This window comes from Myotis daubentonii, chromosome X (assembly GCF_963259705.1).
Source record: "Myotis daubentonii chromosome X, mMyoDau2.1, whole genome shotgun sequence".
Lineage (NCBI taxonomy): Eukaryota > Metazoa > Chordata > Mammalia > Chiroptera > Vespertilionidae > Myotis > Myotis daubentonii.
In genome coordinates this window covers 89,699,210-89,727,036 of record NC_081861.1, presented here as the reverse complement: position 1 = coordinate 89,727,036, position 27,827 = coordinate 89,699,210, and the positions used below count along the sequence as shown (strand labels likewise).

The following is a 27,827-nucleotide window of genomic DNA, read 5'->3' as shown; positions in this document are numbered from 1 at the left end:
CCCAGATTTGGTTCTGATTGGTCGGTTTCTATGACAATCAGCATCTCTGGGCCTATCAACAGGGCCTGATCAGAAAGGTGTGGCTGATCAGTACCCCCTGTGGAGGCCTGGAAAGAAATGGAGGGTGGCTGCTGGCCAGGCCCAGAGCAAAAGAAAGAGGCAAGTGGTGATCAACAGCTTCCACAGAGGCTACATATCAGTCCATGCTTCTCTCTTCAGGGCCTGATTCACAGCCCCCTTAGCAGTCAGTGCTGGGTTACTGCGCCTGCAGCCACAGCAGTCAGTGCTGGATCACCACAGTAACCCAGCGCTGACTGCAGGTTGGAGAGCCTCCAGTCGTGATGGACCCAGGGTATTTATATATTAGGATAGCCAAGTTAGCTAAGTGTCCATGAATAAATGAATGCATAAAGAAGATGGGATATATAAAAGCCTAAGCGGGGGGAGAACCAAGATGGCGGCATAGGTTAACGCCAGAGTTTGCTGCTTTGAACAACTACTTCAAAAGTGAAACCAAAAAACGGAAGGGACGTCACCCAGAACCACAGGAACGCTGGCTGAGTGGAAGTCCTACAACTAGGAGGAAAGAGAAACGCATACGGACACTCAGAGGAGGCTCGGTGCTGAGGTCAAGTTCTGAGGTGCGGAGTGCGCGGAGCGGGCTGGCGGCGGAGGGCGCGGTTGTTGTTTTCAATCGGGAGGGAGTCGCAGACTCTGAGCACCAGATACAGGCGAGTCTTTAGGGACCCAGACTCAAACAGGAGAGGCAGGACTGTCTGGCTTCGGTCAGAGCGAGTGCAGCTTTCTCTCCCAGCTTTGCAGCGGGTGCTGGGACTCAGAGAGGCAGAGCCCCTGGGGACAGGACTGAGAGCCGCCATAACTGCTCTCTCCGGCCCACCCTGTTGATCCTGTGCGACCCGCCCTGCCCAAGCCCTGCACAGAGGCATTTGCCGGATAGCCTCAGGCAAAGGCTAGATTAGCACCTCCCTAGAGGACAGAAGTTCTCTCACTGCTGACACTCATAGCTGATTCTCATAGCCACTTGGCCTGGAGGTCAAACCCTCCCTGGAATTAGCTACAACAATCAAGATTTATCTATAAGACTGCGAACAAAGACCACTAGGGGGTGCACCAAGGAAGCATAACAAAATGCGGAGACAAAGAAACAGGACAAAATTGTCAATGGAAGAAATAGAGTTCAGAACCACACTTTTAAGGTCTCTCAAGAACTGTTTAGAAGCTGCCGATAAACTTAATGAGCTCTACACGAAAACTAATAAGACCCTCGATCTTATATTGGGGAACCAACTAGAAATTAAGCACACATGGACTGAAATAACGAATATTATACAGACACCCGACAGCAGACCAGAGGAGCGCAAGAATCAAGTCAATGATTTGAAATGCGAGGAAGCAAAGAACATCCAACCGGAAAAGCAAAATGAAAAAAGAATCCAAAAATGCGAGGATAGTGTAAGGAGCCTCTGGGACAGCTTCAAGCGTACCAACATCAGAATTATAGGGGTGCCAGAAGATGAGAGAGAGCAAGATATTGAAAACCTATTTGAAGAAATAATGACAGAAAACTTCCCCCACCTGGTGAAAGAAATGGACTTACAGGTCCAAGAAGCGCGGAGAACCCCAAACAAAAGGAATCCAAACAGGACCACACCAAGACACATCATAATTAAAATGCCAAGAGCAAAAGATAAAGAGAGAATCTTAAAAGCAGCAAGAGAAAGAAACGCAGTTACCTACAAGGGAATACCCATACGACTGTCAGCTGATTTCTCAACAGAAACTTTGCAGGCCAGAAGGGAGTGGCAAGAAATATTCAAAGTGATGAATACCAAGAACCTACAACCAAGATTACTTTATCCAGCAAAGCTATCATTCAGAACAGAAGGTCAGATAAAGAGCTTCACAGATAAGGAAAAGCTAAAGGAGTTCATCACCACCAAACCAGGATTATATGAAATGCTGAAAGGTATCCTTTAAGAAGAGGAAGAGGAAGAAAAAGGTAAAGATACAAATTATGAACAACAAATATGCATCTATCAACAAGTGAATCTAAGAATCAAGTGAATAAATAATCTGATGATCAGAATGAACTGTTGATTATAATAGAATCAGGGGCATAGAAAGGGAATGGACTGACTATTCCTGGGGGGGAAAGGGGTGTGGGAGATGTGGGAAGAGACTGGACAAAAATCGTGCACCTATGGATGAGGACAGTGGGTGGGGAGTGAGGGCAGAGGGTGGGGCGGGAACTGGGAGGAGGGGAGTTATGGGGGGGAAAAAAAGGAACAAATGTAATAATCTGAACAATAAAGATTTAATTAAAAAAAAAACAAAAAAACAAAAAAAACAAAAACAACAAAAAAAAAATATATAAAAGCCTAAGCGACCGTCGGACCGGTAGCTATGACACGCAATGATGACCAGGGGGGCAGATGCTCCAACCAACAGCTATGACACACACTGACCACCAGGGGGCAGAAGCTCAATGCAGGAACTGCCAAGCTGCAGTGACTTGGCAGCTGTGGTATTCGGGTGACGCACCTGGAACCAGAAAGGAGGGAACCTAATTATGGGGTGCCTCACCCAAGAACTGCCCTCTCACAATCCAGGAACCCTCAGTGGATGTCAAAGAGCTGGTTTGGGCCTGATCCCCACAGGCCAGGCCGAGGGACCCCACCAGTGCACATGCACTGGGCCTCTAGTATGAAATATTACCCAGCAATAAAAAATGAATGAAATCTTGCTATTTGTGACAAAATGGATGGATATAGAGGGTATTATGCTAAGTGAAATACATCAGACAGAGAACAACAAATACTATGTGATTTCACATATATATGGAACCTAAAAATAAAACAAAAGAAATGAACAAACAAAGCAAAACAAAAACAGAGTAACATATACAGAAAACTCTTGATTTTGCAGACCTTGATTTAATGGACTTCTGATGGAATGGACAAAATTTTCAGTCCCTATGTCATATGTGAAAATTAACACCCTGTTAATTTTAAAATGCTTTTAACCAAATTTGCTTATAATTAAATAGGTTATAATTTTTGTTATATTAATTATTAACTATTAAATTAATAGTTTTTAAATATATTTTTAATGATTTCAGAGAGGAATGGAGAGAGAGAGAGAGAGAGAGAGAGAGAGAGAGAAACATCAATGGTAACAGAGGATCACTGATTGGCTGCCTCCTGGATGCCCCCCCCCCCTTCCAGGGATCGAGCCCACAATCCAGGCATGTGCCCAGATTGAGAATGGAACCATGACCTCCTGGTTCATACGTCGACACTCAACCACTGAGCCATACTGGCTAGGCAATTCAATTATTTTAACAAGTTTTAGTGAATAGGCCGTATGTTGAAAAAAACACTAGTAATTTCGCCAACATAAATAAATATTACATATCTACAACTATAGTCTACATATTTAAATCCAAGAGTCACTGCTCGTAATGATGTTCAGCAAATGATTAGCATGTGATCACATCACATCTCATAAGGTAATTGGTTCTGTTGGCTTGTGGCCTGACTTCCTGCAGTAATTTTAATGCTTGTTGATGTTCCCACATGTGCTAAGCCATGCCCCAGCCATGTACATTTACTTGCAGTGACTGGTGAATATACTCATTTACTAGACCTATTCAGTATAAATTTATAATTGCTACAATACATATAGAAAACTTTTCTGTAAAATTAAACTTTTCATACATACTTAATTTTAATGGCACAAATGTGTCTATATAAATAAAAACAGGTAAACTAAATTAATTTGTCAATTTTTTTACACATGCATTCGGAAAACCTACTTTATTATATAATGGGTTTTAGGCTTTAATGGACATACCAGTTGTACCAGGTAATAATACAGATTTGTAATCAAAGAAAACATGATAATTTCAAGAGAAACATCAAAAGTGTTTTATTCAAAGTAATGTCCATCAGTAGCTACACATTTCCCCCATCTTTCAGGTAATTTGTAGATACCATCCCAATAAAACTTTTCTTGTTTTGAGGCAAACCTTTCAGAGACCCAATTTTTGACTTCTTTGTATGTTTTAAAGTGCTGCTCAGAGAGTGCATGTGCCATCGATAAGAACAAGTGGTAATCTGAAGGAGCAAGGTCCGGGGAATACAACGGGTGGGTTAATACTTCCCAGGCAAGACCTTTTAACGTGTCTTTAACTGGTTTTAAAGTGTGTGGTGGTGCGTTATCATGAAGCAAAATTATTTTGCCATGTCTTCTGGCCCATTCTGGTCGTTTCACCATCAAAGCATGGTTTGAATTGATTATTTGTTGTCGGTAGCGATCAGTATTAACGATTTCACCTGGTTTTAGAAGCTCATAATATACCACACCTTCCTGATCCCACCAATGGCAGAGCACTGTTTTCTTTCTGAAGCGATTTGGCCTTGCAGTCGATGTTGATGGTTGACCTGGATCAACCCATGATTTTGTGCATTTGGGATTCTCAAAATAAATCCGCTTTTCATCGCCAGTCACAATTCGATGCAAAAAAGACTTCCTTTCGTGCCATTGAAGCAACATTTTTACTGATGACTTTTCGGTTTTCCATTTGTCTTTCATTCAGTTGATGTGGCACCCATTTTCCTTCCTTTGAAATCTTTCCCATTGCTTGTAAACGATAGGAAATTGTTTGCTGAGCAATGTTTAATCTTTCTGCAAGTGGTTTGTGAGTTTGAAACGCATCTTCAACCAATACTGCTTGTAATTGTTGGTCTTCAAACATTTTCGGTTGACCTCAAAGCTCTTTGTCTTTCACATCAAAATCATCACTTTTAAAGCATTTAAACCAGCATTCACAAGTATCTTGAGATAGAGTATGTTCACCATAAGCTTCCCGAAGTATATGATAACTTTCAACAGCACTTTTCTTCAAAATAAAGTAATGAATTAAAACTTCCCGCAAATGCTTTTTTTTTGGTACAAAATTCGACATTTTTAAGCTTAAAAATATCTATGATGTCAACACCTTCGGAAAATTTGACATATGAAGTTTTGAAGCTTGCTGTTAATACAACAAAATGGCATACATATCAAATCACATATATATCAACATATGTGTAACTCCCTCTAATGATAAAAATCCTCATTATTAACCAGTACACCTGGTACCCCTTGCCTAAATTAGTCAGCTTTATCAAGGTTTTACTGTATAGAGAAAAAACTGATAGGTTGCCAGAGGGAAGAGAGCTAGAGAGATGGGTGAAAAAGGTAAAGGAGAAAAAGAGGTACAAATTTTCAGTTATAAAATAAATAAACGACAGTGATATAGTGTACAGCACAGGGAACATAGTTAATAGTATTGCAAAAACTTTGTGCTGTGAAAAGTTACTAGGCTTATTGTAGCGATCACTTCATAAGGTATATATATATATATATATATATATATATATATATATATATATAAAATCACTATGTTGTACTCCTGAAAATATTATAATATTGTATGTAAACTATACTTTCATTTAAAAAATTATTCACACAAAAAAGACAGGATATGAAGATGGCAGCCAACAGGACGGCAGTGAGGAAGAGAGTATGAGTGAATGAGTGAGGGAGCAAAAGGGGAGTGTGTGGACATGTGGGGCGCGTATGTGCATGTGAGTTAGGGACAGTCATATTCTGCATGACTGTTGGGGACTGGCGGACCAGGCTCCCCTAGCTGCTGCAATTTCTCCCGGGGAGGCTGGATCTGCCACAGAGACCGCACCATCTTGAAGGGGAGAGCGGCTGTGACTGGGAGCCCAGCCTCACCTTTACCCGGGGAGACCTTGGACACCTACTGAGAACCTACAGCCACACCAGCCAGGGACCTGCTGCCCTGGCTGTGAACTCACAAACACCGAGACTCCAACCTCCCCGGCCGTGGGCTCCTAAAATATTTGTCCCAGGGGAGACAAAATGGCAACCAAATAAGTAGACATGTGCTTGGCCTTCTCACAGAGCAGTTAGAAGACATAGCTGAATTGAATAACATCCACCCAGAATTGGTGAACTAAACACAGCTGGTGAGACAATCCATGGCCGGAAAGGATAGAGAATGCCTGAAAAACGGTAGGATAGGAGATCTGGGCTAGAGAGAGAGACACACGCACAACTGGGACTAGAGCAGTGGTTCTCAACCTGTGGGTCGCAAACCTGTGGGTCGCGACCCCTTTGGGGGTCAAACGACGCTTTCACAGGGGTCACCTAAGACCATTGGAAAACACATATATAATTACATATTGTTTTTGTGATTAATCACTATGCTTTAATTATGTTCAATTTGTAACAATGAAAATACATCCTGCATATCAGATATTTACATTACGATTCATAACAGTAGCAACATTACAGTTATAAAGTAGCAACGAAAATAATTTTATGGTTGGGGATCACCACAACATGAGGAACTGTATTAAAGGGTCGTGGCATTAGGAAGGTTGAGAACCACTGGACTAGAGGGTCAGAAGGAAATTGCACTGCAACAAGTCCACGTCCCTTGGGGACATGCGTAACACTCAACTGTGGAATGGGGTCCACAGGGCTGCTGGCAGCCAGGGACTCTAGATCTAAGTCCACAGCTGTGGGAGGCTGCGCCCAAAAAGACAGCCTGAAGTTCTGCACTTGTGGCGCAGTGCTGGGGGGAGACGGAGGGGGGAGAGAGACGTGCAGCAGTGCAGTTGCTCTGTCTTTATATTTTCCTTGCATCTACTCGCTAAACCCAGTACATAGGATCTTTCAATTACAAAAACTCATTGAGGCTGTGATGCAGAGGAAGATGGTTTTGTGGAAGCTGGGGAGCAAAATAGGGAGAGGCGACCAGGAAGCCAGCTCTGGGACAGTATGGTCCCTTGAACACTTCATAGGCATTTTTCTCATGAAGGAGCCAGACTCTCCTAGCAGCACAGCCACACCCAGCCTTAAGGCAGGGAAACAAGAATTCTGAATACCCACAAGGAACCCTCAGGGACTGGGTTGAGGGGCCATTTGATCCTGGAAATTAATACAGCAACACTGCCACCTAAAGCCTATGAAAGAAATAGGTGCTTGTGTAAATACCACTGAAAGCAGGCAGACAAACAAAGCGGGTGGTTGATACTGCCTGCCTGAAACCAAGGCTGTGGAGTCTGACACAGAGGAGCGGTGGATCGCTGGGAACTTCAACACAGTGCTGTCTACATAAGAGGAAACTGAGAGTTGGCAGACAGAACAGTAGAGAGGGGTCTTAAACCAGCCCCCATGGAACACTGAAACTCAGCTGAAGTGAAGGACACTTCACTACTTCACTTTTTTATTTTTTACCTTTTACTTAAGAAATTAAAAGTTTTTTCTTTAGTTTATTTTATTATTTTTTATTTTTTTATTTTTTAACCTTTTTTTGGATTAGTCTTCTACATTCTATTTTTATGTTTATTTTTTATCATTACTTTATCTTATTTTTTCCTTTTTGCCAACCTTTTCTTCCTCACTTGTCCCTTTTTCAGCCTGTTTCTCTTTTCCTGTTCCTGCGTTAGTTTTTCTCTCCTTTCTATTTACTGTTTGTTAAATATTGATCTTCTCTATCTGCTTTATTGACACATGACTATTATAGTAGTCTCTGCTGGCTCACTCATACATCTAATTTCCAAGTCCATGCACCCTTATTTTTTCTCTTTCTTAGCTAGCCAATTTTGTTGTGGTTGTTGTTTGTTTGATTGTTTGGTTGGTTGGTTTTGATTTTATTTTATGCTTTTGTTTTTACTCTCCTCGCTCACTCTCTTCTTCTAGTAATAGCTTAATTAGTTTCACTCACCAAACTCAAGCCTACTTGCTCTCTACTCTATTCTCCCTTTCCAAAAATAGATGAATATATAGAAAGATAGATTAAAGAAAGGGGTAAATTTATATATTTTTTAATGAGAATTTTGTTATCTACTTGTCTTCTTATACACTCATTCTCTTTCTGCCTCCTCTATACTGAATTGTGGCCATTCCCCCATTCATTCAATTCCTTTACCTTACTTTCTGGAAATAAGCTCTGCCTCTTCAGATTCAGTTCCCATCCTTCTTTTCTGTGTGTTTGTTGTTTTCATTTCTTGTTTATTTGTTGGTTTTGTGGAGTTTTTTCCCCATATATGTACATTTTCCCCCCTTTTTTACAATTTTTCTTTTCTCTCTTACCTTTTTTCCTTTTCTGAATATCATTTTTGTGCTCTTTTCTCTCCCCTAATACTCTTTTCTCTGGTGGTCACCTTTATTTGGGGTTATGGGTGTCGTGAATACAATCATTTTTTTTTTGTTCGCTCTGTGTTGTGTCTTGTCGAGTTCTATTTTGTGCCTTTTGGTCAACATGGTAGAGAGTGAGCCACATAACCAGACACCCTGAGAGGAGCAAAAGTGGCTAGAAAAAGAAACAGCCCCCATACGAAAGAAAGGGAGGAATCACCAGAAAAGGAAATAAACAAAATGGAGGCAAGAAATTTGTCAGAGAAAGAATTCAGAGCAATGATCGTAAGGACACTAAAAAGGATGAAAAACAAATTCAACAACATGTGTAAGAATCAAGAGGAAATAAAGAAGAACAAAGTAGAAATGAAGAATGACATAGCTGCAATAAAAAACACAATAGAAATTAACAACAGTAGACTAGAAGAACTTGAAGACCAAATGAGCAAGCTAGAAAACAAGGTAGGAAAAAACACTTAAGCAGAGCAGAAACTGGAAAAAAAAAACAACTGAAAAAGCAGGAAGAGAGCCTAAGGGAGCTTTGGGACAACATGAAATGAAAAAACATCTGCATAATGGGGGTGGCAAAGGAGAGAAAATTGAGCAAGGAATAGAAAATCTGTTTGAAGAAATAATGACAGAAAACTTCCCTCATGTTGGGAAGAAAAAACTAACACAAGTCCAAGAAGCTCAAAGAGTCCCAAACAAGATGAACCCAAAAAGACTGACACCAAGAAACATCATAATTAAATTGGCAAACACCAAAAACAAAGTAAGAATCTTAAAGGCTGCAAGAGAAAGACAAAAAGTTACCTATAAGGGAATAGTACAAAAAATTAAGATACCTAGGAATAAACTTAACTAAGGAGGTAAAAGACCTATATGCAAAAAACTATAGGACACTGAAAAAAGAGAGAGAGGAAGACATAAACAGATGGAAGAACATACTGTGTTCATGGCCCTGACTGGTTTGGCTCAGTGGATAGAGCGTCAGCCTGCGGACTCAAGGGTCCCAGGTTTGATTCCGGTCAAGGGCATGTACCTTGGTTGCGGGCACATCCCCAGTGGGGAGTTTGCAGGAGGCAGCTGATCGATGTTTCTCTCTCATCGATGTTTCTAATTCTCTATCCCTCTCCCTTCCTCTCTGTAAAAAATCAATAAAATATATTTTTAAAAAAACATACTGTGTTCATGGATTGGTAGAATCAACATCATTAAAATGTCCATACTGCCAAAAGCAATCTATAGATTCAATGCAATCCCCATTAAAATACCAATGGCATATTTCACAGATCTATAATGAACATTCAAAAAATTCATCTGGAATAAAAAAAAAAAAAGACCTAGAATAGCTGCAGCAATCCTGAGAAAGAAGAACAAAGTAGGTGGGATCTCAATACCAGATATCAAGCTGTATTAAAAAGCCACTGTTCTTAAAAAGCTTGGTACTGGCACAAGAACAGACATATAGATCAATGGAATAGAAAAGAAACCCCGGAAATCGACCCAAACCACTATGCCCAATTAATATTCGACAAAGGAGGCAAGAGCATACAATGGAGTCAAGACAGTCTCTTCAATAAATGGTGTTGGGAAAACTGGACAGATACATGCAAAAAGATGAAACAAGACCACCAACTCACACCATATACAAAAATACACTCAAAATGGATAAAGAACTTAAACGTAAGACGGGAAACCATAAAAATACCAGAGGAATCCACAGGCAGCGAAATAGCAAACATATCGCGAAGGAATTTCTTCACTGATACTGCTCCTAGGGCAATGGAAACTAAAGAGAAAATAAATGGGACTACATCAAAATAAAAAGCTTTTGCACAGCAAAGGAAACCATCAACAAAACAAGAAGGAAGCCCACTGCATGGGAGAAGATATTTGCCAATGTTATCACCGATAAGGGTTTAATCTCCAACATTTACAGGGAACTCATACAACTTAACAAAAGGAAGATAAACAACCCAATCAAAAAATGGGCAATGGACCTAAATAGACACTTTTTGAAAGAGGACATACAGAAGGCCGAAAGACACATGAAAACATGTTCAAAGTCACTAATTATACGAGAGATGCAAATCAAATGATAATGCAGTATCATCTCACACCTGTCAGAATGGATATCATCAACAAATCAACAAACAACAAGTGCTGGAGAGGATGTGGAGAAAAAGGAACCCTTCTGCACTGCTGGTGGGAATGCAGACCGGTGCAGCCACTGTGGAGAACAGTATAGAGTTTCCTCAAAAAAATAAAAATGGGCCCTAACCAGTTTGGCTCAGTGGATAGAGCGTCGGGCTGCGGACTGGAGGGTCCCAGGTTCGATTCCGGTCAAGGGCATGTACCTTGGTTACGGGCACATCACCAGTGGGAGGTGTGCAGGAGGCAGCTAATCGATGTTTCTCTCCCATCGATTTTTCTCTCTGTCCCTCTCCCTTTCTCTCTGTAAAAATCAATAAAATATATTTTTTTTAAAAAACTAAAAATGGCACTCCCATTTGACCCAGTGATCCCACTTCTAGGAATATATCCCAAGAAGCTAGAAACGCCAATCAGAAAGGATATATGCAGCCCTATGTTCATAGCAGCACAATTCACCATAGCTAAGATTTGGAAACAGCCTAAGTGCCCATCAACAGATGAGTGGATTAAAAACCTGTGGTATATCTACACAATGGAATACTACGCTTCGGTGAAAAAGAAGGAATTCTTGCCATTTGCAACAGCATGGATGGAACTGAAGAGCATTATGTTAAGTGAAATAAGCCAGTCAGAGAAGGATAAATAACACATGATCTCACTCATTTGTGGAATATAGAGAACAACATAGATTGATGAACAGGGACAGATCCAGAGACAGGAGAAGCAGCGATCAGACTGTCAATCCCCAGAGGGAAAGTAGGGGAAGGTGAGGGTAAGCGGGGGGAGATCAACCAAAGGACTTGTATGCATACATATAAGCCAAACCAATGGACACAGACAACAGGGGGATGAGAGCATAAGTGGGGGGGGGGTTAATGGGGGGATGAGGACACATTTGTAATACTTTAACCAATAAAGAAATTAAAGATTTAAAAAAAGTGATCTAAAAAAAAGATTCAGATGATCTAAAAAAAAAATGGAAGGTGAAATAAGGAGCTTCACAGACAAATAATGGATAAGGGAGTTTATTTCCACCAAGCCAGCAATGCAAGAAATGGTAAAGAGACTGTAGTAAAAAGAAGAAATAGGAAGAGAAGATGGAGCACAGGCATAAAGAAAAAAAAAATGGCAACAAACAAGTACCTATCAATAATAACCTTAAACATAAATGGATTAAATACTCTAATCAAAAGACATAGAGTAGCTGAATGGATAAGAAAACATGACCCATATATCTTCTGTGTACAGGAGACCCACTTTAGAACAAAGGACTCACAAAGATTTATAGTGAAAAGATGGAAAAAAAATTTCAGGCGAATGGAATGAAAAAAACAAAACCAAAAAATCCGTGCTAGCAATCTGACAAAATAGACCTCAAAGTGAAGGCCATAACAAGAGATAAGGAGTGCCACTTCATAACACTAAAGGGGGAAATTCAAAAAGAGGATATAACTCTGGTAAACATATATGCACCCAATACCGGAGCACCCAAATACATAAAAAAAACTTCTGGAAGATATCAAGGGAGAGATTGACAACAATACAGTCATGGTAGGGGACTTTAATAACCCACTGGCACCACCAAATAAATCCTCTAAACAAAAAAATCAGCAAAGAAACATCAATCCTAAATGACTCACAAAATCAGATGGAATTAATTGACATCTTCAGAACATTTCACCCAAAGCTACAGAATATACATTCTTCTCCAGTGCACACTGGACATTTTCAAAGATAGACCACATATTGGGACACAGGCAACATCTCTTCAAATTCAAGAAGATAGAAATCATATCAAGAATCTTCTCAGATCACAATGGCATAAAATGAGAAATCAACTACGATAAAAACACTGAAAAAAATCAAACATTTGGAGGCTGAATAGCATGCTATTAAAGAATGATTGGGTTACCAAAGAGATCAAAGAAGAAATAAAAAGCATCCTGGAAACAAATGACAATGAAATCACAATGAACAATCTATGAGACACAGTGAAAGCAGTCCTGAGAGTTCATAGCTCTACAGGCCTACTGCAAAAAAAAAAAAAAAAAAAAAAAAAGTAATAAATTATCTAACCCTACAAAAATAATTAGAAAGAGAGCAACAAGAAAAGCCCAGAGTAGGCAGAAGGAAGGAAATAATAAAGATCAGAGCAGAAATTAACAACATAGAGTTAAAAATATATATACGAAAGATCAATAAAACCAAGAGCTGGTTCTTTGAAAGGATAAACAAGATTGATGAACCTCTAGCCAGACTCACCAAGAAGCAAAGAGAGAGGACCCAAATACACAAAACCAGAAATGAAAGAGGTGAAATAACATTCAACTCCACAGAAATAAAAAGGATTATGAAAAAATACTATGAACAACTCTATTCCAACAAACTGGATAAACTAGACAAAATGGACATATTCTTAGAAAAAGACAAGCTTCCAAAACTCAATCAAGAAGAATCAAAAAACCTGAATAGGCCAATAACTCCCAAAGAATCTGAATCAGTAATAAAAAATCTTCCAGCAAACAAAAACCCTAGTCTGGATGGCTTTACAGGGAAATTCTTACAAACATTCAAAGAAGAACTAAAAGCTATCTTCCTCAGACTATTCCAAAAATTCAAGAGGAAGGCACACTTCCAAGCTCTTTCTATGAAGCCAGCATTACCCTAATCCCAAAACCAGATAAAGACACCACAAATGAAGAGAACTACAGGCCAATATCCTTGATAAACACAGATCTGAAATCCTCAACAAAATTCTAGCATATAGGATTCAACCATACATTAGAAAGGTCATACACCATGACCAAGTGGGATTTATTCCGAGGATGCAAGGATGGTACAATATCCGCAAATCAATAAATGTGATACATTACATAACAAATTGAGAGACAAAAATCACATAATTATATCAATTGATGCAGAAAAAGCATTTGACAAAATCCAACACCCTTTCTTGATAAAAACTCTCAGCAAAGTGGGAATAGAACGATCATACCTCAGCATAATAAAAGCCTACTATGATAACTGTACAGCCAACATTTTACACAATGGGCAAAATTAAAACCTTTTCTCCTAAGAACAAGAACAAGACATTAATGCCCAATTTCACCACTACTTCTAACATAGTACTGGAAGTGCTAGCCATAGTGATCAGACAAGGAGAAGAAATAAAAGGCATCCAAATTGGAAAAGAATAAATAAAACTGTCCTTATTTGCAGATGACATGATATTATACATAAAAAACCCTAAGGACTCCATCAAAAAACTATTAGACTTAATAAATGAATTCAGCAATGTAGCAGGATACAAAATTAACGCCAAGAAATCTATGGCATTTCTATACACCAATAGTGAACTTACAGAAAGAGAGACTAAAAAAACAATCACATTTACCATCGCACCAAAAAAATTAAGCTAGCCGAAACTGGTTTGGCTCAGTGGATAGAGCGTCGGCCTGCGGACTGAAAGGTCCCAGGTTCGATTCCGGTCAAGGGCATGTACGTGGGTTGCGGGCACATCCCCAGTAGGAGATGTGCAGGAGGCAGCTGATGGATGTTTCTCTCTCATCTATGTTTCTAACTCTCTATCTCTCTCCCTTCCTCTCTGTAAAAAATCAATAAAATATATTTAAAAAAAAAATTAAGCTACCTAGGAATAAACTTAACTAAGGAGGTAAAAGACCTCTACTCAGAAAACTACAGGATGTTGAAAAAAGAGATAGAGAAAGACATAAACAGATGGAAGAACATACTATGTTCTTGGATTGGTAGAATCAACATATTAAAATGTCCATACTACCCAAAGCAATCTATAAATTCAATGCACTTCCCAGTAAAATACCAACGGCATATTTCACAGGCCTAGAACGAACTCTCCAAAACTTCATCTGGAATAAAAAAAAGACCCCGAATAGCTGCAGCAATCCTGAGAAAGAACAAAGTAGGTGGGATCTCAATACCAGATATCAAGCTGTATTACAAAGCCACTGTTCTCAAAACTGCCTGGTATTGGCACAAGAACAGACATATAGATCAATGAAATAGAATCGAGAGCTCAGACATTGGCCCAAACCAATATGCTCAATTAATATTTGACAAAGGAGGCAAGAACATACAATGGAGTCAAGATAGTCTCTTCAATAAATGGTGTTGGGAAAATTGGACGGATACATGCAAGAAAATGAAACTAGACCATCAACTTACACCATACACAAAAATAAACTCAAAATGGATAAAGGACTTAAATGTATGAGGGGAAACCATAAAAATACTAGAGGAATCCAAAGACAACAAAATCTCAGACATATGCCAAAGCAATTTCTTCACCGATACAGCTCCTGGGGCATTGGAAACTAAAGAGAAAATAAACAAATGGGACTACATCAAAATAAAAGCTTCTGCACAGCAAAAGAAACCATCAATAAAACAACAATAAAGCCCACTGCGTGGGAAAACATATTTGCCAATGTTATATCTGATAAGGGCCTAATCTCCAAAATTTATAGGGAACTCATACAACTTAACAAAGGGAAGATAAACAATCCAATCAAAAAATGGGCAAAGGACCTAAATAGACACCTTTCAAAAGAGGACATTCAGAAAGCCAAGAAACACATGAAAACTTGCTCAAAGTCACTAATCATCCAAGAGATTCAAATCAAAACAACAATGAGATACCATCTCACACCTGTCAGAATGGCTATCATCAACAAATCCACAAACGACAAGTGCTGGAGAGGATGTGGAGAAAAAAGAACACTCGTGCACTGCTGGTGGGAATGCAGACTAGTGCAGCCACTATGGAAGACAGTATGGAGTTTCCTAAAAATCTAAAAATGGAACTCCCATTTGACCCTGTGATCTCACTTCTAGGAATATATCCCAAGAAACCAGAAATACCAATCAGAAAGGATGTATGTACCCATATGTTCATAGCAGCACAATTCACCATAGCTAAGATCTGGAAACAGCCTAAGTGCCCATCAGTTGATGAATGGATTAGAAAACTGTGGTGCATCTACACGATGGAATACTATGCTGCTGTAAGAAAGAAGGAACTCTTTCCATTTGCTATGACATCTACTCAATGGAATACTACACTGATATAAAAAGAAGGAACTTTTATCATTTGCAACAGCATTGATGGAAATGGAAAGCATTATGCTAAGCAAAATAAGCCAGTCAAAGAAAGGTAAATATCACATGATCTCACTCATATGTGGGATATAATGAACAACATAAACTGATAAAAATAGATACAGAGACAAGGTCTGAACAGACCATCCAACCTCAAAGAGAATGCAGGGAAGAGGGGGGTAGAGATCAACCAAAGGACTTGTATGCATTTCTATTAGCATAACCAATGGACACAGACACTGGGGTGGTGGGGGTTTGTCCTGGGGGTGGAAGTGGCTGGGGGAGAGTCAACTGAGGAAAAAGGAGACATATGTAATACTTTAAATAATAAAAAAAGACATATTCAGAAAAATAAAAAGTGCCCCTAGGAATTAAAAGCATGGCATCAAAATGAAAAATCATGAAAAGGGTTGGAAAATAAAATTGAGAAAATCACCCAAATAGTAATATAATATAAAAATGAGATAGAAAATAGGAAAAAGACAAAAAGATTAGAAAATAATACATGAAATCTAGTATCTGAAAAATAGAAGCTCTAGAAAGAGAAAACAGAGAAGAGTAAATCATCAACAAAATAAGTTAATAACAACAGAATTGCCAGACTGAAACGGATTTCCATGTGCCCAGCACAATGAATGCAAAAAGATCCACACCAAGACATAGCATCATAAAACTTTAAATTATTGCAGACAAGAGAAAAAACAGTATAGTAGTTAAGTACAGGAACTTCGGAGCCACAATGTCTAGGTTTGAATCTAGTTTTCATCACTTACTACATATTTTTGGGCAAGCTGCTAAACCCCTTTTTGCTTCAGTCCTTATCTAAAATGGGGATAACAATAAAACTCACTTCAAAGGTTATTGTGAAGATTAAACAAATCTTACCTAATAATAGACAAACATGTAAATTAACCATCCCTCCGCTATGCTCACCAGCCCATCAGGAGAGTATGCAAATTAACCCAACAAAGATGGCGGTTAATTTGCATACGTAGGGGCGAAGCAGCTGGGCGAAGACTAAAGGCTTCGTCCAGAGTGAAGGCCTGGGTCCCAGGTGCCAGAGGAAAACCAGTGCCAGCAGCCAGGGGAAGGGAAGGCCTATTGCACAAATCTCTTCATGCAAGGGGCCTCTAGTTAATATATATAAAGCAATAAGAATGATAAATAAGTATTGGTTATCCTATATAATAAAAGGCTAATATGCAAATCGACCAATCAGTGGAACAACCATCGTTATGACATGCACTGACCACCAGGGGGCAGACACTCAACACAGGAGCTGCCCCCTGGTGGTCAGTGCGTTCCCACAGGGGGAACACCGTTCAACCAGAAGCCAGGCTCACAGCTGGCAAGCGAAGCAGTGGTGGCAGGAGTCTCTCCTACCTCCACGGCAGCACTGAAGATGTCCCCTGAGGGCTCCTGGACTGCGAGAGGGCACAGGCTGGGCTGAGGGACCCCCCGTCCCCCCCATACCCAGTGCACAAATTTCGTGCACTGGTCCTATAGTACTTAAATAAATTTTCAGAGAGAAAAATCGATTTTCATACAAAAGTTAGAGTATCAAAATATTGAGTGCCATCAGAGAAAATGGCACGTTAGGGAACTCAAAGAGCCTGGCCTTCAAAAGAAACACTTACAAAAGTGAGCAAAAGCTATAAAAAAAATTGTTGGAAATCTACAAAATGGTCAAAAGTATAGAGCAACAAAGTGAATGCTGAACCAAGGAAAATGTGACTTAAATATGGTAGGAGAGTTGTTTGGCATTTTAACTTTGCCTTTGCCCCACCCCAATCTCTGACACAGCGACAGTTTTGAAAATGGAAGCGTGTGTCCATGCTGTGGGTACCTGGTTCCCAAGGCAACAGAGTGGACCTTGTTTCCAAGGAATTGGATTTGTTTGATTTAACCTGTCCAGTGGTTCCCAGAAGGGCAAATGCAAAGTGCCTGACTTTATTTCTCCTATTTTAGAACACTTACAGGTGGAAAAATGGCTAAACTTGGGGTTTTTCTTGAAAACACTAAAACACAAAGGAATAAGCTCCTGCTATATAGGGCAAAAGAGGATGGTTGAAGCAAATAATATACATGTTGAAAGCCTGGGAAGAGAAGCTGCAGAGCATTACTTTGGGGAATAAAGGCTTTGAAAAGCTCACACACACCTAGCCAGTTTGGCTCAGTGGCTAGAGCATCGGCCTGGGTACTGAAGGGTCCCAGGTTCGATTCCAGTCAACGGCACATGCCCGGTTGTGGCCTCGATCCCCAGTGGGGGGCGTGTGCAGGAGTCATCCAATTGATGATTTTCTCTCATCATTGATGTTTCCCTCTCCCTTCCTCTGAGATCAGTTAAAAAATATTTTTTAAAGGCAATATATAAATGTATCAAAACAGAACATCATACACCTCAAACTAACATAATGTTATACGGCCATTTATACTTCACTAAAAAGAATTTTAAGAGCTAAAATGTAATTAAGTAATGTTCTACAAAATATCTGGTCTGTAAACTTCAAAACTTCCAAGATTATGAAAGACAAGGCAAGAGTGAGGAAGTTTTCCAGATCTAAAGAAACTAAAGCTCAGGTGCAATTCTAGATTGAACCCATCTACTAGTCCTATATAATAAAAGCCTACTATGCTAAGTGTACGGTTGTCCAGTCGGCCATTCAACCTATCAAAGCATAATATGCTAATGATATGCTAAGGTTGCTCAACCACTCGCTATGATGTGCACTGACCACTGGGAGCAGACAGTCAACTGGTTGACCAGTTGCTATGATGTGCACTGACCACCAGGGAGCAGATGCTCCAACTGGTAGGTTAGATTGCTATTGGATTCCAGCTGATCGGGACTGAGCGAGATGGGCCAGACACTCCCTGGAGCCCTCCTGCAGTCCTTCCCCAGCTGGCCAACTCCCGCATTCCTCCTTGGCCTCAATCATGCACCAATGGGGTCCCTTGGTCTGGCCTGCACCCTCTTGCAATCCAGGCTGAGGGACCCCTCCCTCCACTGAGTGCATGAATTTCGTGCACTGGACCTCTAGGATACACTAATAAAAGACAAAGATGCTAATTGACTATCCCTTCGCTACACCCACCAGCCAATCAAAAGAGTATGCAAATTAACCCAACAAAGATGGCAGTTAATTTGCATATACAGGTGCCGGAGCGAAGACTGAAGACAGCGTAGAAGGAAGCCAGCAGAAGGGAGCAAGGCGGCAGAGAAGGGAATGGAACCGAGGCAGCAGAGACGGGAAGAAGCGAAGTGGCGGAAACGGGAGGGAGCAAAGCAGTGGACATGGGAGGAAGCAAGGCGGTGGAGAAGTGAGGGAGCGAGGCCGCGGAGACAGGAGGGAGCGAAGCAGCGGAGAAGGGAGGGAGCAAGGCGGCGGTCATGGGAGGGAGCGAGGCGGCGAAGAAGGGAGGGAGTGATGAGGCGGTGGACATGGGAGGGAGCAAGGCAGCGGAGAAGGGAGCGAAGCCCACCTTGGTGGGCTTCGCTCCCTTCTCTGCTTCGCTCCAGTCTCAGGAAGCCTCATTCTTGCAGGAATCTTGCTGCAATGGGCCTCTAGTCAACACTAATAAAAGAAAAAAATGGTAATTGGCGTACGACGATACCCTTTTCATTGGCTAATCAGGGCTATATGCAAATTAACTGCCAAGATTGGCAGTTAACTGCCAACTAAGATTGGCAGTTAACTGCCAACTAAGATTGGCAGTTAACTGCCAACAAGATGGCGGTTAATTTGCATATGTAGGCACAATGCAGGGAGGCGAAAGGGAAAGCAGGAAGAAGCCCCCTGCCACTGACAGTGATCAGAAACCCAGGAGGGAGCTAAGAGCTGGGGGGCAGGGCAAAGACGGCCCTGGGGCCGCCTTTGCCCTGCCCCCCAGCCATGATCGGAGAATCAGGGGCCTTTTCCGCCCTGGCCAGTGATAACAGGAAGTAGGGGTGGAGCCAGCGATGGGAGCTGGGCACGGTCGAAGCTGGCAGTCCCAGGAGCTAGGGGCCCCTTGCCTGGGCCTAAAGCGAAGCCCACGATCGTGGGGCCGCTGCAGCTGTGGGTCCCCGCTGGCCGGGCTGGACGCCTCAGCCAGAGGCGTCCTGCAGGGGCAGGGGCGGAGCCCGCGCGATCACGGCGTCCCCCACTGCCACTGCAGGTCCCCGCTGCCTGGGCCGGACGCCTAGGCCAGAGGCGTCAGGCCTGGGCAAGGGGCTGATCCTGCGATTGGAGGGTGATGGGGGTCAACGCCTGAGGGCTCCCAGTATGTGAGAGGGGGCAGGCTGGGCTGAGGGACACTCCCCCCACACACACCCAGTGCACGAATTTCGTGCACCGGGCCCCTAGTATGTATATAAAAGGCTAATATGCAAAGTGTCCCCTTGGGAGTTTGACCAGGATACCAGGAGTTCGATCACTCGCTATGACATGCACTGACCACTAGGAGGCGGTGCTGAATGAACAAAGGCCCTGGCTGGCAGCTGGCAGCCGGGGAAGGAAGGCCCTGGCCAGCAGCCGGAAGGCCTCGATCGGACCTGATCGCTGGCCAAGTCTAGGGACCCTACCTGTGCATGAATTTTGTGCACCAGGCCTCTAGTTTTGTATACAGGACAGTATTGAGAAACTTGAATGGGGTCTCTGGGCAAAGGGTATACAGCAGTTCTTTGAATTATTACTGTTAATTGCTTTGCCTGGCCCATGTAGCTTAGTTGGTTGGGCATTGTTCAGTGCACTGAAAGGTTGCCAGTTCAATTCTCCATCAGGGCACATGCCCGGGTTGCGGGATCAATCCTAGGTTGGGGGCATGCAGGAAGCAGCCAATCAATGTTTTGATCTCACATTAATGTTTCTCTCTCTCCTTCTCCCTTCCTCTCTCTCTAAATTATTTTTAAATTTTTAAAGCTGAAAACAATATATAGCATATAATTAGCAATATATAAATATTTACTGAATTATACATTATAAAGAATTTGGGGGTAAAGTAAGATCAATCTCACAAGTAAGTACAATTTATGGAGCCCTGGAAACATTCTCCCTAACATCCAAATATATCTTTGCTATCCATTACCTCTGTGATAGTAAACCCTGAAATAGGCATAGGTACTGAAATAGGAGATAAAGAATGAAAGAGTAAGATGAAGTAGAAAAATAAAATCTTATCAACTCTGGAAATTTTACGAGATCCAGTCTGGGAAGCAGGCTTTATTTTATTCTATCAAATTTCTCACACCTCCAAATCCCAATATAGAAAAATAGTATGGCAGCGATATGATTAATTGCTGTCAACCTTGCCAGCAGGGAAATAAAATCATTTTTTCTTTCTTTTATCACATAGCATGAAATATGGAAGAAAGAACTATTATCAAAATGGTTTGACAACAAAAAGGAAAGTAAAGAAATTTTAAGAAATAATCCATATTGCTTTTTTAAACACCCTTTTTAGTATACAACAAAGGAAGCAAAATATTTAATAGATCAGCTAACTGGAACTGATTTCAATATAATCTCTAAAGGGTTACATAAAGTAGCAATAATACTTCCTAAAACTTGATATAACATATTTTCAAACTCTTCAAGAATAAATGCATAAATTTCACTCACCATTTTAGGGAGCCTCATCAACATATCTTTGCAGCGCATTACACAAGTAGATGCTCTTTGAAAATCATCTTGAGCAATTGCCTGGGAAAGTAAAAATTGTCAATAATTGGTTAAAATGAAATAACAAGGTTATATGTCTACAAGTCAATTTTAACATATTTTAACTATTACTTATAAGTCTTAATTTGTTTTCTAATTTTTTTAGCAACACTAGTTAGTCTAGTTAAAAATAATAACCAGTTCAAAATACAGAGAAATAAGTGGCAAGAATCTTAGGTAACACGGAATTGACACTGTATGACTAGGAGTTGTTTATTTTTTTTGGAAATGCCAAAACTGATGTACAATAGTATGTTATTATATTATGATATAATGCCAAGTCTAGTAGATGATTCCTGGGCTTGAATAGTCTTGTATTAGAGAATTTTTTTAATTTTAAATAGCAGCCTTTTGTCCTAAAACAGGCTCACAATAACTCATAGTCTGAAATGCTGTGAACATCTGCTATGAAAGGCAGTTTAGTACAATCTCATCTTAGAGACAGAAGAGTTACTCTGATATTTATTATATACATCCCTAAACATTATGGCTTCAGTTTCCTCATCTATAAAATGAGGACACTGTACTAGCTTACCCCTAATTTCTTTCTTTTATTATTTCCAGTGTACTAGTCTTACACTTCTGTTAAATTCATTCATAAGCATAATTCCTAAATAAAATTATCCCTATTTTCAAATGACATGTTCTTGTATTATAAAATATCCTCAGAAACCTATAAAAACTCTAATAAACAAGTTCTGTCAGATTACAGGGCACAATATATAAAAATCTATTTATTGTATATCTATCCATTAACAATGAGTAAACAAAAAATAAAATTAAGAAAATAATTTTATTTAAATTAGCATCAAAAATAAAATAATTGGGAATAAATTTAACAAAAGAACTGCAAGACTTGTACACCAAAAACTACAAAAATTTTTTTAAAATAAATTAAAGAATAGCTAACTAAACGGTAATACATTCCATGTCCACAAATCAGAAGACTTAATATTCTTAAGATAGCAATACTCCCTAAATTGTACTATAGATTCAATACAATTCCCATCAAAATTCTAGCTGGCTTTTTTGCAGAAACTGATTTACTGATCTTAAATTTCATATGGAAATATGACAGAATAGACAAAAACATTTTGAAAAAAAAGAAACTTGCAGGGCTCACACTTCCCTATTTCAGAATGCATTACAAAGCTAGAGTAATCAAAAATTCTTCGTGATATGAAATTAAAAGTTAACCAACTATAATTCAACAAAGAATTCCCTGCTCAACACAGAGGCATGCCTGAGAGACCTGCGCTTTGAAACATCTAAAGGTGGACAATCGAAAATAAAAAGGGAGATGAGAAGGGAGGAAAGCTCAGATAGCACACAGACACAGCCCTGCAGTTGGTAGTTTGTGGCTCTGCCTGGAGACAAAATAGATTTAAAGATAACAAGACACAAAGATGGAAACTGTAGATGATAAAAAGGACACTACATCAAGAAAACATAACACTTCTTAATATATATGCACCCAATCAGGGAGCAGCAAAATATATAAAGCAACTACTCACAGAACTAAAGGGAGAAACAGATAAAAACACAATCATGGTTGGAGACCTTAATACTCCATTGACATCTCTAGACAGATCAACCAAACAGAAAAATCAACAAAGAAATATCGGCCTTAAATAAAACACTAGACCAGTGGTCGGCAAACTGCAGCTCGCGAGCCATATGCGGCTCTTTGGCCCCTTGAGTGTGGCTCTTCCACAAAATACCACGTATGGGTGTGCATGTACAGTGCGATTGAAACTTCGTGGCCCATGCATAGAAGTCGGTATTTTGTGGAAGAGCCACACTCAAGGGGCCAAAGAGCCGCATGTGGCTCACGAGCCGCAGTTTGCCGACCACTGCTAGACCAAATGGAAACAATTGACATTTACAAAACTTTTCATCTAAGAACATCAGATTATACATTCTCCAATTTACATAGAACATCCTCAAGGATATACTATATGTTGGGTCACAAAACTAGCATCAACAAATTCAAGAAGACTGAAATTATACCAAGCTTATTCTCTGACAATGATGCCTTGAAATTAGAAATCAACTGCAAAAAAGTAGAGAAATCCACAAATAAATGGAGATTAAAGAACATACTAAAAAATGGCTGTCAAAGAAGAAATTAAAGATGAGATCAAAAGATATATAGAGACAAATAACAGTAAACCAGCAAAACTTCTGGGATGTTTATATCATTAAAGGCCTACTCAAGAAACAAGAGAAATCCTAAGTAAACAATCTAACCACATCTTAAAGAACTACATAAAGAAGAACAAAAGCAATCCAAAGTCAGCAGAAGAAAGTAAATAACAAAAATTAGAACAGAATTGAAAGAAATTGAGGGAAAAAAGGACTATACAAAAAATTAATAGCCATAACTGGTTTGGCTCAGTGGATAGAGCATTGGCTTGTGGACTGAAGGGTCCTGGGTTTGATTCCAATCAAGGGCACGTACCTCAGTTGCAGGATGGATCCCCAGCCCTAGTCTGGGCTCAGGTGGGAGGCAACCAATTGATGTGTCTCCTTCACATCAATGTTTCTCTCTCTCTGTCTCCCTCTCTCCCTTCTACTCTCTAAAAATCAATGGAAAAATATTCTTGGATAAGGATTAATGACAATAACAACAAAAATTACTAAAATAAAGAGCTGATTTTTTAAAAAAGATTAACAAAATTGGCAAATTCCTGGCTAGACTCGCTAAGGAAAGAAGGGAAAAGACCCATATGAACAAAATCAGAAATGAGAGAGAAGTCACCACAGACGTCATCATCATAGATAGACAAAGGATCATACTAGAATATTATGAAAGACTTATATGCCACCAAATTCAATAAACTAGAAGAAATGGGTAAGTTCCTAGAAATACATCTCCTTCCTAGAATAAATCATGAATAATTGGAAAATCGAAATAGACTGATCAGCAGTGAGGACATTTAACCTACTATAAAAAAACAAACAAACAAAAAAACCCGAGAGAACCAAGATGGCAGCGTAGGGAGTAGACCTGTGCGTGCTGCCTCCCACAACATCATTGAAACTACCAACTATAGGACAAACAACCACCATTCAGAACCATGGGGAAGTTGGCCCAGTGGGAGTTCTACAACTGGAAGGAAAGAAAGAGGCGCAGTGAGACTGAGTAGGAGCTACAGAGGCACCAAAGATAGAGGTACACAGTCCCATGCCAGGCGGGCTGCAACTGGATGCGTGGTGTTTTTTTTTCAATCGGAAGTGGTTACGAACCCTCGAATCCTCTGGGCTTGCTCGGGCGGGTCTCTGAGGCCCCAGGCCCCACAGCCCTGCAGCAGTCGGAGAGCGAAGGAGGCTCTGGCACGCAGCTGCTCGCCAGCACTGGAGGACACAAAGTCCTGGTGTCCCGGAGTGGCGAGGGGCCGCGGAGACGTCGCCATTGCTATTTGCTCCGCCATGGCGACTCCCTGAGACCCAGCCCTAATCAATTTACATCCCCATCCAAGCTGTGCCAGGGGCACAAAAAGACCCACCTGCGCTTTTGCAGCCTAACCCAACAAATTGCAGACTTCAACTGCTCGCACCCATGGGAGACAAACTGAAGAAGCAGAGCCAGGAGAACCAACATGGCAGCATAAGGAAGAGACCTGTGCGTGCTGCCTCCCACAACAACATCGAGGCTACCAACTATAGGACAAACAGCTATCATACGGAACCATGGGAAAGCTGGCCCATTGGAAGCTCTACAACTGGAAGGAAAGAAAGAAGAGCAATGAGACTGAGTAGGATGTGCAGAGACACCAAGTACAGAGCCCAACCCAACAAACTGCAGATTTCAACTCCTCAAATAGAAATAAGAGCATTGAGACTGAGTAGGATGTGCAGAGACACCAAGTACAGAGCCCAACCCAACAAACTGCAGATTTCAGCTCCTTGCATCCGGGAGGGATGCACTTGCGGGGGCGGAGTCGGGTTCAGGGCAGGCTGGGGCAGGGCCCAGCTGGGCCGGCGATGTAGATCCGCTGTACCAGCAGGTGCACAAGCACGCCCACCGGTTCCACTCTGCCGTGGGACGCTGGAGGAAGGCAGATAGGTAGTCTGTGCACTTTGTGGAGGGCGAAGTCCAAGCAGGCGTGCTGGATGTTGAGCCACCAGGAACACCTGGAGATTTTGTCTGGTGGGGAGCCGCCCGGCAGGGGACAGAGTGCCAAACTTCATGTTTCCCCAGTGAGGCTGGGACGGCCCTAGTGAGGTCAGGATGGCCCCGGTGAGGTCGGGATGCCCCCAGAAAGATCGAGATGGCCCCAGTGAGGTCGAGACTGCCCCAGTGAGGTCGGGATGGCCCTTGTGAGGTCAGGACGGCCCCAGTGAGGTTGGGACGGCCCCAGTGAGGTTGGGACGGCCCTGGTGAGGCCGAAATGGCCTGGGCGAGGTTGGAATGGCCCCGGTGAGGTTGAGACAGCATCCAGGGTCGGAATGGCCCCGGTGAGGTCGAGACAGCACCGGTGAGGTCGAGACGGCTCTGGTGAGTTCGGTACGGCTCCAGTGAGGTCGGGATGGCCCCGGTGAGGTTGAAACGGCCCCGGTGAGGTCGGGACGGCCCCGGTGAGGTCAGGACGGCCCCGGTGAAGTTGAAACAGCCCCGAGGAGGTTGGGACGGCTTTGGTGAGTTTGAAACAGCCCTAGTGAGGTCGGGACGGCCACAGTGAGGTTGAAACAGCCCCAGTGAGGTCGAGATGGCCCCGGTGCGGTTGGGATACCCCCAGAAAGATCAAGACAGCCCCGGTGAGGTCGAGACTGCCCCGGGGAGGTCGGGATGGACCTGGTGAGGTCGGGACGGCACTGGTGAGGTTGTGACGGCCCCAGTGAGGCTGAAACGGCCCGGGCGAGGTTAGAATGGCCCCAGTGAGGTTGAGACAGCATCCAGGGCCGGAATGGCCCCAGTGAGGTCGAGACAGCACCGGTGAGGTCGAGATGGCTCCGGTGAGGTCGGTATGGCTCCAGTGAGGTCGGGATGTCCCCGGTGAGGTCGGGACGGCCCCAGTGAGGCTGGGACTGCCCTGGTGAGGCCAAAACGGCCCCGATGAAGTCAGAATGGCCCTGGAGAGGTTGAGACGGCCCCGGTGAGGTCGGGACGGCCCCGGTGAGGCTGAGACTGCCTCGGTGAGGCCTAAACGGCCCTGGTGAAGTCAGAATGGCCCTGGGGAGGTTGAGACGGCCCCAGTGAGGTTGAGATGGTCCCGGTGAGGTCAGGATGGCCCCGGTGAGGTTGAAACAGCCCTGGTGAGGCCGAGACGGCCCCAGGGAAGTTGGGACGGCTCCAGTGAGGATGGAACAGATAATGGGGACCAGTATCGACTGATGAACAGGGGTAGATGCAGAGGCAGAGCAGCATTGAACAGACTGTCAAACTACAGTGGGAAGCCTGGGGAGGGTTTGGGGGGGGGCGTTAAGAGATCAACCAAAGGACTTATATGCATGTATATAAGAATAACCAATGGACACAAGACACTAGGGGGTAGGGGCTGGGGGAATGTCAAGGGGGGGGAAAGGAGACATATGTAATACTCTGTAATACTTCAAGAAATAAAAATTATTTAAAAAAGAGAGAAACAAAGGAAAAACTTAAAAAAAGAAAGAAAAAAACAAAAAAAAAACTCCCAGCCATAGCCAGTTTGGCTCAGTGGATAGAGCGTGAGCCTGCAGACCGAAGGGCCCCAGGTTCAGTTCTGGTCAATGGCACATGCCTGGGTTGAGGGCTTGCTCCAACATGCAGGAGGCAGCCAGTCAATGATCCCCTCTCACCATTGTTTTTTCTATCTCTCTTTTCTTCTCCCAATCTCTCTGAAAGCAATAAAAATGAATAAAATAAAATAAAACTCCCAAAAAACAAAAGTCCAGGACCAGATGGTTTCACCTGTGAATTCTACCAAATATACAAAGAAGATTTAAAACCTACCCTTCTCAAACTCTTCCTAACAGATTCGATAAGGCCAATATAACCCTGATACCAAAACCTGGGAAAGATAACAAACAAAAGGAGAAACCTACAGGCCAATATCTCTGATGAATACAGATGCAAAAATCCTAAACAAAATACTAGCAAATGAAACACAAAAGTACATCAAAAATAATAATACATCATGACCAAGTGGGTTTCATTCCAGGGGCACAATGATGGTTCAACATATGCAAATTTATCAATGTAATACACCACATTAACAAAAGAAAAGATAAAACTCATATGCTCTTATCAATAGATGCAGAAAAAGGATTTAATAAGATAAAGTGTCCATTTATAATTAAAACACTCAATAAAATAGGAATAGAAGGAAAGTACCTGAACATAATAAAAGCCATCTATAATAATAAAAGTGTAATATGCTAATTAGACCAGACAGCCTTCTGGATGACCTTCTGGATGAAGCCGGGGTTGCAAGGGGAGCCCGGGTCCTGGGTGCCAGAGAGAAGCCGGTGCCAGAAGCCGGGGAAAGGAAGGCCTACTCTTCCATGAATTGTGTGCATCAGGCCTCTAGTATATGATAAAACTTCAGCTAATATAATGCTCAGTGGTAAAAACTGAAAACTTTCCCTCTAAGATCAGATACAAGACAAGGATGT

At 41.8% G+C, this 27,827-nt stretch overlaps 1 protein-coding gene across 1 annotated transcript in view; it reads right to left on the bottom strand.

Moving 5' to 3' along the window:
• The window catches only part of TEX11 (testis expressed 11), a 422,533-nt gene that overhangs the window by 307,868 nt on the left and 86,838 nt on the right, over positions 1-27,827 (bottom strand). Inside the window, exon 7 of the mRNA XM_059678680.1 lies at positions 21,132-21,212. Coding sequence (XP_059534663.1) covers positions 21,132-21,212 — 81 coding nt within the window. The remainder of the gene's footprint in view (positions 1-21,131; positions 21,213-27,827) is intronic.